General features: G+C 43.6%; 1 protein-coding gene across 2 annotated transcripts in view; it reads left to right on the forward strand.

Moving 5' to 3' along the window:
• The window catches only part of CDH13 (cadherin 13), a 919,293-nt gene that overhangs the window by 333,997 nt on the left and 566,674 nt on the right, over positions 1-18,622 (forward strand). For both annotated transcript variants that reach the window (XM_073226070.1, XM_036993860.2), the window contains exon 3: positions 17,310-17,518. In XM_073226070.1, the coding sequence (XP_073082171.1) occupies positions 17,310-17,518 (209 nt within the window). The remainder of the gene's footprint in view (positions 1-17,309; positions 17,519-18,622) is intronic.

Consider the following 18,622-nt stretch of genomic DNA (forward strand, 5'->3'; position numbering starts at 1 on the left):
CACCTGTAAAATGGGGAAATAATGCTAGTATCACACAGAAGTGTGAAAAATCGATATTGAAATAATACATGCAAAGTCTTAACATACTTCCTGGGTCATAGAAAGACCTGAATAAATGTTAAATGTAAACCAGATGTTCACAGGTCTACTCTGCTCTAACCCCTGGAGGATTAATTAAACTGAAATTGAGCCCCTAACTTCCATAAGTTTTGGAAATCTAAAGCCCTCCCCCTCATTTATACAGACTCCCAGGGGCCTTATGTCTTCATGACCTGTCTTGCCTCTCTGTCCTGAGCTTTAAAGGCGCCTCTTTCTGGACCTAGGCCAAGCATGCTAAGACACGGCCCTGTAACAGGTTTCACAAGAAACACACACACACGCACGCATGCACACACGCACACACGCACACACCATTCCCGAGCAAGGCAGATTTTACTGAGGCTTTCAGGATCCAGGGAGACAGGCATTGTCTTCCAACCTCTCTCCAGCTTTCCCCTTTCTTCCCTCCCCGCCACTCCCAATTTTGATTCTCACACCTCTTGTCTGAATTGATCTTTTCCCAATTAATCTTTTATTATGCAGAGTTCTTTAGCAACCACTGTATTTTACCCTCCTAAACTTTCACACCGAAGCCCAAGGAGAGGTTCAGTGGAACCAGGGGTCTTACCCTCACCTGGACCCACCTTCCTCAGAGGGGGGTGGGGCATAGTTCATAGTTTCATTCATTTCAGCTATTATTAATATTTTCACAGTTGTACTGATGACAAGTGAGTGACTCTACCTTATCCTCTCTGCATTTCTCACCCACTCTTGTTGAGTTATATCACCAGCTGTCATTTTATACCCCTTCTCTAGTCGAGAACTGGGTCTTTCTTACTCAGAACACTTTGATGCAAAATAAGATTTCATATCCACAATACCCAGGCTTAAAAGGCATTCAGTAATAACCCAGAAAACCATCCAAAACAAACTTACAAAATTCAAAGGAAATATGTGCCATAGTTTAAATGCAGTGCTTTTCTGTGTTCACTGGAGTCTTAGGTACTTAAAGTACAGGGGCCACCCCTTTTCAGTGTTTCGATACAACACCTAACTTTGTGGAGATGTTAAAACAATTTGAGGATTTGGGGTTTTCTGTCTTTTTTTGCCCCTTTACTTGAAGAAATGGTGCTCCTTGCTAATGAGGTGGACCCTTGTCAGAGAAAAAAATAAAATAAAATCACCATTTTCCTACCACCTTTGGGCTTGATAATTCCTATTTCAGTTTCCAGGAAGCTAAATTTTCAAATGGCTTCACTGAATACAGAAAATCAGACATAGGCATTTGGGGGAAAATAATGATAGACTGACTATAAGAAAAGAAACAAAAATTAAAGACAAATCACATTAAAAGATGACAGATTACTTTAAGTGTGGGAAATAGACCTTGAAGACAAACAGTACTGTTTGTGAACTTAATCAAAAGCATAATTTTCAGCTAATTCTTGGTTCTAAATTAAATTATTGCTTTAGAGACATAAAAAATACAGATACATAAACAATTCCATTCTGCTCCTCTGGGTATATTCATCTTTTCTATGAGTGCTTGTCCATATATTTAATGACTGCAGATAATGGATTTTAAAAGCATATTTGCAAAGTTAAACCTCTTGAGATTGTATTTTTAAAAATGAAAGGCAATACACTGGCATTGAGATAACAGTTGGTTAAATGTGTTTTCCCCACGCTAAAGGTTGTTTTTGTGGCTAGTCGTGAAATTGAGAATGTGAAATACAGTGTGGATGAGTTTACTCAGCACTCAGGTGGCTTAGAGTGGATCTCTTGAAAAATGTGGGGGAAAAAAATGGGAACTGGGCCTCCAGCAGGGATCAGCAAACTTTTCCTGCCAACAGCCAGATAATTAATGTTTTAGGCTTGTGAGCCACAGTTTCTTTTTCAATCCTGCAGTTGCAGAGCAAAAGAGTGTGGCTGTGTTTCAGTAAAACTTTATTTACAGAAACAGGTAGTGGGCCAGATATGACCTGCAGTCTGTACATTCCTGACGCCTGGTTTAGAGGTGCCTGTGGTCACCAACAAGCTCTTTGTTTCAGCTGATTTTAGACGCCCATGTCAGTCCCTATGGATGTGACTTGAGCTCACGGTTCAGCACCCTGATCGTGCCCATCCTAACCAGTTTGCAGTCAGCTTGCTCTGTGTAGCTGCCCTAAGAAAGGCAAACAGGGCAACGAAGCTTTTCACAAGCTGTTTCCACACCCCAACCCTGGGCCACAGAGGTGGGGTTAAGGTCTCAGAGCCTTGAGGCTCCCCAGTGCAGCAGCACAGGAGATAAACAGAAATGCAGGAGGAACATGATACTGGTTCACCTTTCAATGGTGGGTACCACTGGGAATGTGGGACAGAAACAGTCTGGTGGAACTACTGACTGAGGGCCTCCTGTTTGTCGGGCTCTGTGCGAGTACTGGAGATGCATGGGCTGCTGGGCTGGCCAAGTCCCTGCCTGTGCAGAGGTTTATTCTGGTGAGGGGAAGGCACGGTGTGGGGGGGAAGGTGGAAGGGAGCCGACGGAGGGCGGGAGGGTTTGAATTAAGTTTCCTTTTAGAAATGAGATCCTAGAAAGCCACTATGTGGTAGCAGAAGGATAAGTCAGTCTCATCCATCTAAACGTATAGTCATTCAACAAAAAACATGTATGCCTGACTTCTGCTATGCAATGGAGATAAAATGGAAAAAAAAGACATGGTCAAAAAGTAAGTGTTGCAAGGAGTAAAGCGAGAGAATAATCTGAATGGCAATTTGAATTCTAAACACTCCGGCAGACCATGAAATTCACAGAAAGGAAGTAAAAATGGCCAGTGCCAGGAGGTGACACTTAACCCTACTCTTCATCAAAAGTATGCAAATTAATGATATACTTTTTCCAACTGCCAAACTGGTGAAAAATACAAACATTATATTACCCACTGGTAGTGTGGGGCAAACGAACTCTGATACACTTTGGATTAAAGGCCAAATCGATAAAAACCTTCTGGTGGACAATTTGTCAGTGTCTAACTAAGTTTTAAATGGTCATTTCTTTCGAATCAGCTGTTTCCAAGAGGAGTCTCAGCTATAGAAAAATACTTGCACATATGCATGGAGAGGAAGGTGTAAAAGTGCTTACTACAACACAGTAATTATAAAACAGGAAAAATCAAAGTGTCCAGCAATAGGGGGCTGCTTAAATGATCGTATGTCCACACTAGGAGGTGTTATGCAGTCATGGGAAAGAGGTCGTAGGCCCGTATGAACTAACCTAAAAAGTTTGTAACAGATATATGAGCAAAACTACTTACTGAACGGTGTGCACGTGTGTAATCTGTTAATGTGGTAGAATATATCAGATTGTGTGGTTACTGGGACAAGTAAGGGGTGCATGGGATGGTGACTGGCTGCGTTTCCCATTTCACATCAGTGACATTTTTTATTTTTTGCCTTTAGAAAATGACCATTAAACTAATAATATATGTTATAGGATGGATGCACAGTGAAGGGATACCTACTGTGTAACCTCCCCTAACACCAGAAAGGGCTCCAATTCAGTTATCAGTAGGGTGACCAACTCTGTACCTTTGGAGTTCCTGGTTCCTTTGAACACTATGTTTCTTTAAAGGGGGAAAAAGTCATTCTTTTCTGCCTAATATTTTTCCAGGGTATGTAAAGTAGTATTCCTAGTGATTGTCTTTGAAAATCGACATAATCCAAAGGTCCTCACTTCACAATGTTTGTAGTAAGATTCCGGCATCTTAGCATTTAAGTGTTTTCGGATTACATCCATTTGAACATCTGATTCATTATCATAAATATCACAGTTGTGTGGGACCATATGCTTCAGCTTGCAGCATATATATATATATATATAAAGCAAAGCTAAAGCCACAAATTTCAGGAGCCTTAGACTTGCCGTGGGTATGTGCAAAAAGAACATTTCCAGACACGTGAGGCCTTCTGTAATCACAGTAATGAACTTGAGACCCTGTGTAAGAATCCTTCAATTGCAACAGCTGCCACTTTTGGTGGAAAGCTCTGATTTACGTTTGGCTCAGGAACTTCCCATGGTAATTCAGGTGGGTAGAAAGCAGCGCAGAAGACCCTGAGCTGCACTGGCTTTTACCTCTTAAGGAAATGAACATGGACTACTGTTACCGAGTGAAGAAATCACAGGAAAATGGGATCCCTATACCAAGTGACAAGACACTCAGGCAGGCATCCGCCATCATTCCCACGAGGCTGAAGCTGGAGACGATGCCATATGGTGGATGGGATGCAATAAAAATCTCTTGGCAACCGGAGAATGAACAGACATGACTCACAGGGCTGATCATTTTCTTGCTTACATCAGAAAACCATATATGCGAACGTGAATTAATTGTGCTTCACATATTGTGAGCCAGATCATTTTATTTTAATTTCCTGATAAGGTTTTGTCAACTAGACAGAACTAATTTGTAATCACAGCTGGTGAGCATCTCACCCATGCAATCAGGGAATAGGTGAATAGACTAATTGGTTACAACCAAAAAGAGTCCACCAGTATTTCTGATTGCCTCCTTCTGGCAGGACTGGCACTGAGCATAGCTAGAGAGGTAAAGATGAAGCTGTAGGGGACCTTTGCCCTCAGAGATCTCCCAGGCTACCAAGGGATAGGTCAGGAGTGGAAACACAAGTTGGCGTCAGTGTCCTTAAGCCCCCAGACATTACTGTGTTTTCTGGAAACATTTCTAGGCCCTCTCTGCAATGCATGCAGCATGTGGTCCTCTCTGCATAAAGGACTCTACATATCAACAGGGAATAAAGGGTGGGATGTTCAAAATGTCTCAGGACTTTTTACAGAAGATATTCACCCCCGCACTGGCTACAGATCATCTATGAGCTTTATGAAAATCAAACCATTTTGAAGAGTATTGATCAAACTTCCATGCTATTTTTTTCTCCCCCATGATGTTTTGTTTGCTATGATCTGAGGACTTGTGAAGACTTTGTAGTAGAATAGCAGGGTGTTGGTCTGCAGAAAGTCCAAATCTCTAGACTACTTAGATAAGTTATAGATAGATCAATGACAGCAAATTCTATGCTTAGCTTTTCTTCCAGCCTTTAAAGAAACCATAAAAGTAAAAGCTCTTGAATAATTTTAGATGTTCTGGGGCTGCATAATGATCTGACTGGGTCCCATTCATGCATTTTCCTCATTCTTCCTCAGAACTCATGTTCCCTAGACTTTGACTTACAGGGTGCTAGCTTCTGCTATATGGATTTACCCCCCGATTGATTTAGTCACTTCAAGATGCCACTCACCTCCATCTTTGACACCTCTTTCAGCTCTAGGCATAGACTATTTAATTTCCGGTAAGCCAAAGGTTCCTAGGCTATATAATAGCTTCTGACATTTACTTTGCAGTCCATCATCCTGGAATAATCTACCCACTGTGGCTTCCCCAAGACCTGGGACAATCTTTGCTGCTTACAGATGAGTGATCTTAAGAGAGATTTTTTTTCTCTCTCTGAGCCTCAGTTTCCTCATGTATGAAATGCTACCTTGGAACTGCTGGAGAGTTAAAGAAATAATGTTTGTCCAGTGTTTAGCCCACTGCTTGACATGTATAAATGTTCCATAAATGGTAACTATTATAGAAGATACATGTCAAACATGAAAAATCAGCACCATCATGGCTTTGCAGAGTGCCTTGAAGATCTAGGGAAATGCTCCAGGTCATTCCCAATGCTTGTTTATATAAACTAACACTCACTTAACTTCGATATCACAGACATTTATATTCACCGAACTAGTACAGAATTTTGCTACCTGGCCAATTCGTCCATCTAACCCAGTAAGGATGGGTTTACTAAATTTTATGTGAAAAATCTCTTTCTCAGTCACTAATCTTGGAGAATTTTTCGAATCTATCCATTAGAAGCCACAGGATGGTGCAATAAAAAGCCGGGAGTGTGGTGGAACTGAGTTTGAGCCCCAGTCCCACCACTAACCTTTGCCCATGGGCAACTCAGCCTCTACAAGCATCCCTCATTTCCCCTTGTGTTAAATGGTTAAAATACCACATGAGGATTGGGCATCACTTACTGAGTATATAGTACATTCCTAATATTTTGTTAAAAGCACAGTGGTTATTCCTCCCTTTCCCCAAACCTGCCTTCTCCTACCAGCTTTGAACGTTTATAGATCATTATTGACTGAGTACTGTTTTAGACCATAGATTATAAACTCTTTCAGCGATGGGACTGGGTCTTTTCTCTTCTCCCTCTATGCGTCTACTTTATATTTATCACCCAGATGCTGGTCCAGTACACATTCCCTGAAGACACATTTTGCAGCATTTCTGTTTGTCTTGTCATCTTGGACATTTACGTTTATTTCCAAATGTTGGGTCAACATCGCTGCTCTCCTTCCTGCTTTCATCTCCAAATCATCCTCATCTCTTCTAAAACCCAACAGCTTTTACGGGAGCCTAGAAAGAAAGTTGGTCATCCTGCTTAGAGGTCAAGGAAGAGACTGAGTCCAAACTAAAGCACCTTTAGATCCAGGATGTTCAGTTTTGCTAAATTGATGGTGGTCAACAATGCAATTAGATCTTCAAACTCTCGCAGCCAATAAAAATGTTTCCTTCCTGATTTGCATATCTTTATTACTTAGTTATGGATTAGTATCAGTATTTGCCTGAAAAGTTACAAGTCGTCGTTTCAAATGTCTCTAATGTGTCACTGCATTCTTAAATATGATTTTATTATGACTTACAGCCAAAACATTGTCTAGAGGAACATTCAATTTTATAATAAAATATAGAAATTATACAGAAATTTGCTTTCTAAGCAATTTTTAGAGAGCACAACTTTCAAGGAGTGAGAGAGCCTTGCTGGTAATCCCTTACCTTGGATGCTTCTGGTAATGATGAGCCTTCTCATTGGTTGACTTTCTCTCACTGCTAGAAATAATCTATTATGTTGAAATATGATCTGCTTGCTTGTAGATCTGTTTTCTACCCTATGGTGCTTGTTGGCCTCCGACACACTGAAGAAATGGGCTCCCACCCCTCAACAGGGCAACCCCCCAGATGGCTGTGTGTACAGCCTTCTAGACTGAGTATCATGAAAGCAAATAATATACCTTATTCATCTTAACGTTGGCATTTATCCCTTGCTGCCTACTATCTTGCACATCATGCATGAACAAATGATACTTTAATGAGTTACTGAATGAATATGTTAAGTTTTAGAATAATACTATTTCGCCATTGTAGGAGCATCCAGTGCTAGGCTCTCTTCCACTCTGTTCCAGCGGAACAGCCATTCAGGTTCCACCTGAAAGCGTCCAATGACGAGCAAATTATTTCATCCAGAAGGAACTAGACCTTCCAAATGGCAACCGGAATGTCTTCAGACTTTCCTAATATTTGGAAAATAGCAAAGTCATGCAAATATTCATATTCACGCTGCACCTGTTCGTAGCCCCCACCTGTGCCATGGCAGGACCTCCACCTATGCTCCTCCCCTGACTTTTATCCAGGTGATTTCCAGAGGACCCCAGGGAATACCTCACACAGACTCACAAATTATTCTTCCAGGACCTCTCCTTTCTGACCTCTTTGTGGATTAGAGTTCCTGGGGACTCCTTGAAGGAAGTGCCTCCTTGCTGCCCTCTGTGGGAAGGCTCCTTCTCAAAGAGCATCTCTGGAATCCCCAAAGCCATGAACCTCTTAAGATGCCAAAAAAAATCTCAAAGACGCTTCAGTCTTCATTCAACCAGAGCAAAGCCAAGCCGTATTCCATTCAGCAATGGGCCAAACCTCCATTCGCTGTAACACTTTGCTGTCATAAACCAGAGTAACAGTGTTTGAGATTACCTAAAGTGCCGGGTTTGTGGATTTCTGAGCTTGCATGTGTAGCCTTTTCTATCCCTGAACCACAGACTCATAGGGCTGGACAAGGAAACCGGAATTGTCTTCTCCTCTCCTTCTTCTTTTTGGTCCTGCATCTCTGTAGGTGCCCAGATAGAAGTTGTCCCCCTTAGAGGTCCTCCCTTCCTCCCTCTGAATCTCTGCTCATGCAGTTGCGAGGAAACACAGGGCTGTCAGAGCACCAGACACAATCAGGACCTGAATCTCAAGTTTAGGCTCAGCCAGGACACTGCGCATGTCTCCATACGACTCCAACTGTAAAGCCAAATATCTTAAAAGTTGTGGAGCAAATCTCTTCCCATTAACTTATCCTACAGACACAGATAGGGAAACATGTGCCCACAATTACCAGATGAATCGAAAACTAAGGGCCATGTAGGAGACTTGTGCAGTGATATGAAAACACTGAGAGGCCCTTTGTAAACCTGGGACTATGTGATTCGCAAAGTTACTGAATCTGTGATTTCTCTCCCACTGATCGGTGCCTTTCAAATCATCTTACTCAAATCTTCACTTGGGTTCAGGCCTTCATTCTCAGTTTCATTTGGGGAGTTTCCAATCTTCTTAGCTGTCAAACTGTAGTTCTGGTAATTATTCATTCAACAAACAGGGTGACTGTGTATTGTGTCAGGCTCTATGCCATATTAAGTAATTCCAGTTTGAAATATAAATTCATAGTGATCAGAAGCACCGTGGGATAGACGATGCACAGCATTATTTCAGAAAACAATCTTCCATAGAAAGAGTCTGTCACAGGAAGAAAATGTAAACCCTGAGGTAGCAGCTCGGTATGTAATGGTAGGCGGAAACAAATCCCCTGAAAGCAGAGGTGGGCTCTGTCTTTTTCCAAGAGGAAGCCCTTAAGGGTTTATGTGGCAAAAATAGGGTTTCTGTTGAGGATCACTTGATGGGATCATTCATTATGATATCTTTGCCTGACATGATAGAATTGGAACTTTATTTTACCAAAGTTGGAAGAGAAACATAAGATGGTATTGAGAGCATTTTATGTGCATTCTGCATTTGTCAAATCTACAGAGACTTAGAAGGTGAAATCCACTCCTGGGTTAATTAGTTAGGAAGTAATTATCATGGCTGAGAACACACCCAGAAGTTCAGGGAAGTTTGGCACAGATGTCAGTGCCGACACCAGGCTGAATACGGAGAACGGGACACAGTTCTGAGCATTCAGTGGCTGAGAGGCTAGAAGGGACCCAAGGCTGGAGAATACATGTGCCTTACGGGATCCAGCCCCGTGTGGGTGGGACTGTGTATGTTAATGAAAGCTTGATTGATTACAATGCTGGAGAAATGAGGGTGTTCAGGAAGCCAGAGGAAACATGTCCTGTTTTTCTCACTTGGTCAGCTCCAAAGAGACTCTGGACTAAAGCTCCATGAGTTCTTTTAAAGGAATTTGACACCTCTGGACACCAGCGGGATACTGAGGGATGTGGGAAACAATAAGCCTTGGTTTGTATCCTGGGAAGAGTCCATGTGATGTCTGAACTAAGCACTACTTCAGTTACCAGAAGGGTATGGCTTTCCATGTCCCGGCAAAGACAGTGCAGGTCAACCAATATGCAGGCCCTTGCTGCTAATGAAAAAATTGAATTCTGTTTTGCCAGCTAGGCAAACAGGATGTCTGGTAGAGTCCAAGGAAGAATAAATCATTTACATTCTGCTGCACAGAATTCTTGCCTGGTGTCAGTACTATGCTGGAGCCACCTAATGCTCATACTCCTGAGAGCTGAGTGCTGAATGTTTAGGAAACTTGCAAGCTGGTTGAAGACACTGGTAGCTGAAATTAGCCACGTTCAGAATATTTACACCACAGGCATTGGCAAATGCTACAATCAGGACTTTTTATTTTACCAGAGTATTACTGAAACAAAACCACTCTCCTCTGCCTATGAGCACAGATTGCTAGTGTAGATCCAGGCATGTCTGTCTGTGGGAAGGATACAATTCCGAGGATGACTGATCCAGAGCCCACAGTCCTGTTGATCTACACAAACCCTCAAACAGGTGCACAAGTAGAGTCTGACCACCAATTCTAAGAAGCCTTGCCACTTATGTGTAGGCCAATTTACAAGTCTGTACGAGAGTATATAATGTATTTAGTACCATGTGCCTATCTAAGATGTGAGTGAATGGATCATAGACTGACCACACCAAAACATTCATAAGAATATCACACATTCTATATACTAGTCCATATCCATTTACATAAAGAGGGCTACCCTATTTTTGCAGATAAATTTAAATCCATCTGTATTTTCATATTTCCTGGGATCATAATACAGCTTAATATGCTCCCTTGCGCATTTCTAGATAGTAAGAAACCTATGCCTTTTGGATTTTTATCCCTAAGAACCGCATTCAAAAGAAAGAAATAAAAAAACATAAAATCAAGGTCAGGAAGATTAAGCCCCTTAATTCACACGCTGAACTTCCCATTTCAATTGTGGTTTTGTCTCCCAGCTAAAGTTCGTCTTTTTGTGACATTTGCATTAAGCCCAGAGGACATTGTGAGTGGAAACCCGCTGAAAGCATAATTGAAACACTGAGTGGTGCCTTTTGTCTAATTTGCATTTTTACCCCGAGGTGGGGAGTTTTTACTTCCCCCTTTCTTCTCCTGGGGTGTTCAAAGATTATCTAAAAGAATTATATTGTGCAATTGATTCCAATAAATCCCCACATACAGTATATTATATGTATAATTTTTTTCTTTCCAGAAGCTATTTTAAATGCCACAGTGATACACCATAAAAGCAAGTCCTTTGTAGGTTCAGAATAGTACAGATAGTTCATTTTCCCCATCAGATAGAGGTTTGGAATATTTGTTCACAAGTTTAATTGTTTATTGGAATTTATTCCCTTCAGTCATACATGGTGTCATTCTGAGCTACTTGGAAGGTTGTCTCAATAGAAACAAACATTTTTTAAACAAATAGACATGAACTACTCAATGAAATTTCATCCTCAATATGTTCTTTGAACTCTGTGCCCAGAAACATGCACTGGCTGGATCTCTGTTTAAACGTTTGAGAATCACTGTCATTTTGTTTGTACCAAAAAAGTTAATACTACGAGAGGGTGATGCAGGGCTGGTGTTATCGGTTGGATCCTTTAATAGGGAATTGAAGGTGAGATCATAATCGCAGGGAAGTAGAAGCTATTTTCTTCTGGAGGAAGAGGGAATGAAAGAGTACTGTGGATTATTTTTCTTCGATTAAGTCTTCTTATATTTCATATATTTCTTCATATATTTCTTCATATATTTCAGATCTGCCATTTAGATATTCCCAAGTCTCTGTCGCTGGCATGGTCGAGGCTTGTGCTTTTTTAAGTTTGTGTCTTTTTCAAGCCTGTATTACTTATGTTAGAAATGTGATTTCAAGTACCAGCAGCCCTCCTAGGTTATATCAGATGACCATATGTAGTTATATCAGATCCTTCCTCCATTAGAAGCCTGAGTAGGGCGGACCCAGGCATGAATTTGTCTAAAGCAGGTCTGTGCAGCGAGAAATGTAGGAATGTAGCCCAGGCCAGTGTGTTGGGAGGAGAGAGCTCAACAGTGCTGTGGGGTTTTCAGGGCATGTGTACAAAGACAGACAAGTCTTAATGTCACTCCTTAGATTTGTTGTAATATTATTAGAGAAAAAACACACCTGGCCCATCCACCATGTATTATAAAGGTCATCTTTAAATAGCTTTACAAATAAATAATGCAAGACAATTAAAAGAAAATTTTAACTGCATAATAGATCAGGCTTGAGAGCATGGCAGAATTGTGAGGCTGGGAGCCCCATGATCGAAGGAAGGCATGCCCCCGCCAGGCAGACGGGCATGAACTGTGTGCTCTTAGTTTAGAATATTTGCATGAGGGCTTAGCCTCCTGCAACCTTGCTGTCTCAGTCACGGAGAGGAAAAGAAGTACCTACCTCACACTGACAATATGAGGCGTCCCTGGAGTCACAGAATGTGACACTCTCATCGCAATGTCATTCTTTAAGGAAAAAACAATACTTTGGATTTGTAGGAAGTTATCTTTACAAACAATCCACTTGGAGAACATTTAATGAAACTGTGTTGAGTCTACGTGGGCAGGGCGCCGTGATACCACTCCTTTGATGTCATTTTTTCCTCCACAACCTCTCTCGAGATAAACAGGGCTTTGTCAAGAAAAGTGGGAGGGTGCAGAGATGGGCAGGGCTGGATCAGTCATGTGCCTGCTTCCTTAGCCTTGCAGAGCCGCCCGTAGTAACCATCTCCATGGTAACCGCCGGTGGCCTAGCAGACTGGAGCTCGGGTACCTGTCTGGAAAGAGGCGGAAGGAGCCAGGAGGCAGGTAGAAAACCTTCCTCTACAAGGAGGAAGCTATGCAGGAAAAGGAAAAGGTAGCTTCCCTCATGCTCAGAATTACAGGAGTCATAACGATGATAATGATCCTTATTCACGATCGCCGAAGTCTGTCTTAAGAGCTTTATGCACGGATGTACATGTAATTGTGTCTAGTGTTCACTCTAAGGATCATAGCACCTGTGAGGATGTACTAGTATTTGTCCCACTTTAAAGATGAAGACACTGAAGTGCACAGAGAATGGGTGGTTTGCCTAAGTCACAGAGCTGCTACCCATGAGCCAGGATTGGAAAAAGGCTCAGAAACCTGCCATTAAAACTGCCCTTTCTTAGGGCACAGAAACAGCAGTTCCTGGCATGCTTGGTCCCCAACCCCTTTCTGTGCCAGGGATGGCTGAGAAATGTGGAAACCTGGCATCTTGATAAGCAGCCCGTTGTCTAAAGTCCCAGTTCTTGGCCATTAGATTCATCTGGGGAGATTCGAAGAGATACTAACTAGTGCCTGGTCCCCAGCCCAGCCCAGTTGCATCAGAATCCCAGGTGGGGGTTGGGGCAGGCATTGCTATTTTTTAAAAATGTTTCCATGTGATTCTCAAAGCCTTGAAAAAGAACCACAGCCTAAAGCACCTGCTCCTGAACTGGTAAAAGATGTCTAAAATAAACAAGGATCCAATTCCGCAATCCTTAGCTATTTGACACAGCAAATTGGGAAGAAAGCTGGACTGTATGGAGAGCCTACGATGTGCCCAGTCCTGAGTGGGAATCTCGCTCTCAGAATGCCCTCACCTGGCACCTCTGAGGACCCCAGAGGGGTTAGTGAGTGGCCTGTGGGGGTCAGGATGGGACAAGCGCCCTTTTCCCCCTCATCCATCCTTGGAAGCACATATGACAAGAGCCGAATCACAAAGGCAGACAGATTGAACTGGGGACAGGTTCCAGCTTTTTCTGAATGTGTGACCTTGAGCATATTAGTCCATCTCCCTGAAGCCCAGTGTCTTCTCCAGTATAATGGGAAACGAAGCTTATAGGCTGTCCCTTCTCTGCAGGGCTATTTTGCACCCTCCTCCCCCAAAGAAAATTGTACTTTGTGTGTGTTTGTAAAGTACTGATACACATATGGGAAATAAACAGATATGCACTTATATCCATGATATTAAAATTTTATAAGAGTGGTGGCAATTAGGCAAAAATTTCTCCAAAGGCTCCTGGGGGGCTAGATAATGAAAAAAAAAAAAGGAAATGCTGCTCTTGATTAGAATTGCTATGAGGCTAAAAGGAGAGACTGGATATACAGTTCTTGGCACAGAGCCTGGCACTTGGATGCCACTCAGTACATGGGGGGTGTTGTTATTGTTATTTGTCAAAACATTACTTCAACACGCATGCACTGACCCCAGCTATGCCTCGGGGCCATGCACAGCTTTGTTGGGATTATGAAGAAGGGTAACACAGCACCGCTAGCTTCACCAGTGAGCCAACTCAAAGCCAAGTGTGGAGGCTCAGTGCTTATGGAGGAATGCGAGCAGGGCCTAGGGAACCAGGGGTCTGAGTGATCAGATCCTCCGTGACCTTCCATCTCCACGTGGTGGGCTCAGCCAAGACAAGGGGCACCTGGGGTCCAGTGTTCGCAATTCCTGGGCATGCTTGCAGCACCTTTTGCTCCCAGCATGGGAGGGCACCCCCAGGCTGCCACAGGAGTATCACTCTGACCCTGGAGAGTAATTGAGTTAAGTGGAATCCATGGTTGATAGCTACTTGTATGGAGAAGCAGTCTGATCACTGCTGGAAAGGTGGAGATAAATAAAAGAGTAAGATTCAATTTCTACTCTGGGTTCTCATGGGGGAAAAAAAATGTATCCATAAAGTAGATACATTGATATAACATGATATAAAAGGTCCTCTGTGCAGGAAACTGGGAACACAAAGGGGGCGCCTGGAGAAGTTGTCTGAGCTGAGTCCTGAAGAATGATTGAGAGCTAACAGGATGAGGAAGGTGGGGAGTAGCTTCTGCACAGCAGGGGCAGTGGAGTGGAAGGTGGGAAAGTATGGTAGGTATAGACAGGCGCACGTGTGGGTGATGTGTGGGACACAGGGCAAAGTCGGAGGTCAGAGGGGAGGCCAGTGGACAGCAGAGGTGTGGAGGACTGGAGTGCGGGCGTCACTTACAATATGGACCCGCATTTGTCTGAGGTTCAGGTGGAGGCAGTCTGTTCTTCAATTGCAGTGGGAGGTGCAAAGCTTCCTTCAAGGAATAAGTCATGACATGGCCTTACAGCCCCCACACTTCCGAGGCCCAGCTTATCTCCAGTCTCTCTTCCTTGCTTTCTCCCTGCTCTCTGTGTCCATCTCACTGGCTTGTTTGCAGTTTCCTGTATGACGTCGGACCTTTGCATTATGTTGTGTTCTGTCTGCCTGTAGTAGGTTCCCTATTATTTGTGAGTATGGGATTATTGTCTGTCTCCCTCACTAGACCTCAAGCCAGGGACTGTATTCATCTTTACATGGTAACCCCAACATGTAGGATAACAGAGGCTCTCAGTAATATTTTTGGAAGGAAGTAATGGAACTAGGAGGGCAGGAAGGAAGGAAAGAGAAAAGGAAGAAAGAAGAAAATAAAGAAGGAACTGGAACCCCTGCAGATTTTTTCCGGCACTCTCAATACCCCTTAGCTGAGACTGTCTTCTCTGATTCTGCCCAGGGACCAGGGCTGGCACAAGCATCCTGGCAATTCAGGCACAAGTTCCCAGCTAGCTCTGTCATTTGAGCAGGGTGTCTCCAGTGGATGAATACTAATCAATAATGCAGTGAAAGCAGCCTTCATCTCTCCTTCATAGTTTACCTCCAAAAACTGAAAATAGGCATGTCCAGTTAATCTTGGCCACCAGGATCGTCAAAGGGAGCAAGCAGGTGTCTGAGAACTGAAGACTGCCAAGGGTCACTTGTGTGTCCCTACAGAGATGCCCCCAACGCTGCCTTGGCAGTCAGAAAAGACTCCAGAGATCCGACCCAGAGGGACCTCAAGGGCTGGGTGGGAATGGGGGATCAGGACTGAAGTGGGTACTCACAGGCCTATATTCAGGTTCTGATCAGATGTCAGGAGGGCTGTATTCTACATGGGGCTTTGTCTTTATTGAAACATGTAGTTGTGAAAAGCAAATGGACCGGGATTCACATATTGGTTTCATCATTCACAAGCTATGTGTGTTAGTCACCTTTTTTGCCCTCTCTGAGCCTTGGTTACCTTATCTACAAACTGTGCATATGGGGATTGGGGAACGGAGATCAAAATAGTATTACATTCATTGTCATTGTAAAGATTAAGTAAGATAATGTATGTAAAATGCTTATTAGCACTGAGCTTTGTGTACAGAAAGTTAATTTAATTAGCCATTATTATCACCTAATATGTTTATTGTCAACATTAAGAATTATCTTCCAAGAATGGAAATATTAGCTCAGTCCATCAGATATTTATATGACTTTAACGGTGTATTCAGTCCTATGTATATGTTGCCAGAAGACACACAAGTAAGTTCCTAATAGCAATATCTTAAGACCCCCAAACTGGAAATCGCCCAGACGCCCATCAACAGTAGGGTAAACTCATTAGAGCCACATACTGGAGCACTATATAGTGATTAGGGTAATCACTAAAAATGACTCCCAGCCCCATGGGTCAGTCTCACAAGCATAATGCTGACTGAAAGAATCCAGGCACGAAAGAGCACACACGGCATGATTCCATTTGTGTCCAGTGCAAATGCAGGTGAACCTGATTGGTGGTGTGAGAAGTCAGCATAGTGTTGCCTCTGAAGAGGAGGGCAGGCATTTTACTCAGAAAGGGAGGGCTGGTAATATATTGTGTGTGTGCCCACTCTGTGAAAACTCATCAAGTTGTACATTCTGATTTATGCACTGCTGTATCGACTTTTTGTTTCAATTAAGGGTTTGCTAAACACACAAACAAGCCTATTCAGCACAAAGCTACGAAGACAAAAATGGAGTGGGGAGAGAAAACAAGCAGCATGATTCTGTGCTTACCCACAGAATGGCTGCTTCCCCCCATTCCTTCCCACACGTGATTGGCCATTTTACTATAGGAGTTTCACTCAAATCCACACACTGCCTTCATCTGGGCCAGGCATCATTGATTGGTACAACACCAGCCTAACTGGTGCCCTTGGCCTCTCTTCTTCCCATCTCTAAACCACTTTCTAAGAGCTCAGAGCTACCAAATTGGAATCTTTGGATTGGGTCCCTGGGATTATTAAAAAGCTCCTGTGTGATCATGGAGCACCACGGCTCTCGGGAAGCACTCTCTGCACTGGAGTCAGTACGCACACCCTATCCACACTAAAAATAGTCATGGGCTACTGCTCAGCACCCTGACTTAGTGCATTTCCCAATTTGCCACCCATGGACATTTTCATGTACATCTCCAGCCTCCCCTTCTTCATCCCCAACATCTCTGCCCCATTTCAAATTTCCCTCTGATCCAAGCACATCAAGTTAGTTCTCTTTCTCTGAGTCTGTTTCGTGATTTCACCACCCATCTACACCTTTGGGTAACCTAGAACGCCCTCTATCCTCTTGGGAAACTCATCTTCAAGATCCATCTCAAATATTGTCTGCATAAAACTTCCAGGCAAGTCTCCTGGGTTCTCTGGTTCTGCCATAGCACCTCATACATACAGTATTGGATCATGTCCCTAAATGTCATTCTGCCGTATCTGACTGTAGGTTTCACCCATATCCTCAAGAGCAGGGACCCAGTGCCATCTCTCTCTGCATCCTCAGTGCTTAGCCTGGGACATGGGGAGTGTCCAGCACAGGTCAACTGAGTGTAGTCCATCAGCATAATCAAAGCCATGGGGCTTCCAAGGGGGTGCTGTGGGATAAGGGGGAGCTTTTGTGGGTTTGGGGTGGGGAGTGGTAATCCACATTTAATGCTCCCCAACCTACTCATGCTCTTTCTGTCTTTATTTGTTTTGTTTTCACCAGTGGCCTTCAGTGACTGTAAGGGAAATGACAAGCTACACTATGAGGTCTCAAGCCCGTACTTCAAGGTGAACAATGATGGCAGCTTAGTCGCCCTGAGAAACATAACTGCGGTGGGCAAGACGCTGTTCGTCCATGCCCGGACCCCCCATGCAGAAGACATGGCAGAACTCGTGATTGTCGGGGGGAAAGACATCCGGGGCCCCCTGCAGGTAACACAGCTGTTCAGGGTAAATTTGGTTCAGCAAGGAACACTGGTGTCTTTCTTTGGAAATATGGAAAATGGGCCTTCAGTTTTTTATTGGCCAGGATTCTTTTGGTGCAAGTGACAGAAACCCAACTCAAAATACTGTTGGGCAGGGGTGGTGGGAATTTATTGGCACATGTACAGATACTTTGGAGATAACTCTGCCAGGCATGGCTATGTACCAGTGCCCACATCAGCTTTGATCCTTGCGCATCTTGTGGTTCTGTTTTCCTTCCACTGGCTTTACTTACAGACAGTCACATCCCTTCTTGCCTCCTACGCAGAGGTCTCAGCAGCTCCAGCCTGACCATGCCTGAGAAAGAATCTCTTCCAGATAATGCCAACTCAAGTCTGAAATCAAATCTCATTGGCTCTCGTTAGATCATGTGCCCATCTTTGAACAGAGCATGTGTCCATTGGGTCATGATGCTCTGGTTGGCTGAGTCTGGGTCACATGCCGTGTCCTAAAGCTAAGGTGGAGTCAGCCTCACCTAGTGCATATGGACTGAGAGAGGAAGATGGATAAATTAGCATGCTGTCATCCAAGGAAGGGGAATGGCGGTGGGCAGGCCCACTGGAGTTGCACAGCAAGGCAACCACTGCACATGGCATTGCTCCTTTGCCACACGCCAGTGCCCGTTCCTTTCCAGATGTACATATATGCCGATCCCTATACCTGCACGCATGTACACATGCTTTAGGAGTGGCACAGACTGCCCTTTAAGCTTCTGATTGTGTCATCTAGATACTTTTTAATGCAATGGACTCACCTGCTCTATGGCTTCTTGACTGCAGAATGGGAAGGCACACGGCAAGTCCCTTGCACGATAGGAACTGTAGTGATGGTGTGTCCCCAGCTTGGTGCAGCCAGCCCTTTCTCTTGCCTGATGGCCTGCTCTAAATCAGTTCTTCAAAGCTTACATTCTCGCTGCCTTTCTCCATCTACTACCCTCCCCATAACCCTGCTTGATCTAATTTTGTTCAGCGATGGCGTGAGCACCGATTCCATGGCCGGGGAGCAGAGACAGAGCGACTGGCAATGAGAGAGTTGCTTGCCTGCCAGGGCCGT

This window comes from Manis javanica, chromosome 17, assembly GCF_040802235.1.
Source record: "Manis javanica isolate MJ-LG chromosome 17, MJ_LKY, whole genome shotgun sequence".
Taxonomy (NCBI): Eukaryota; Metazoa; Chordata; class Mammalia; order Pholidota; family Manidae; genus Manis; species Manis javanica.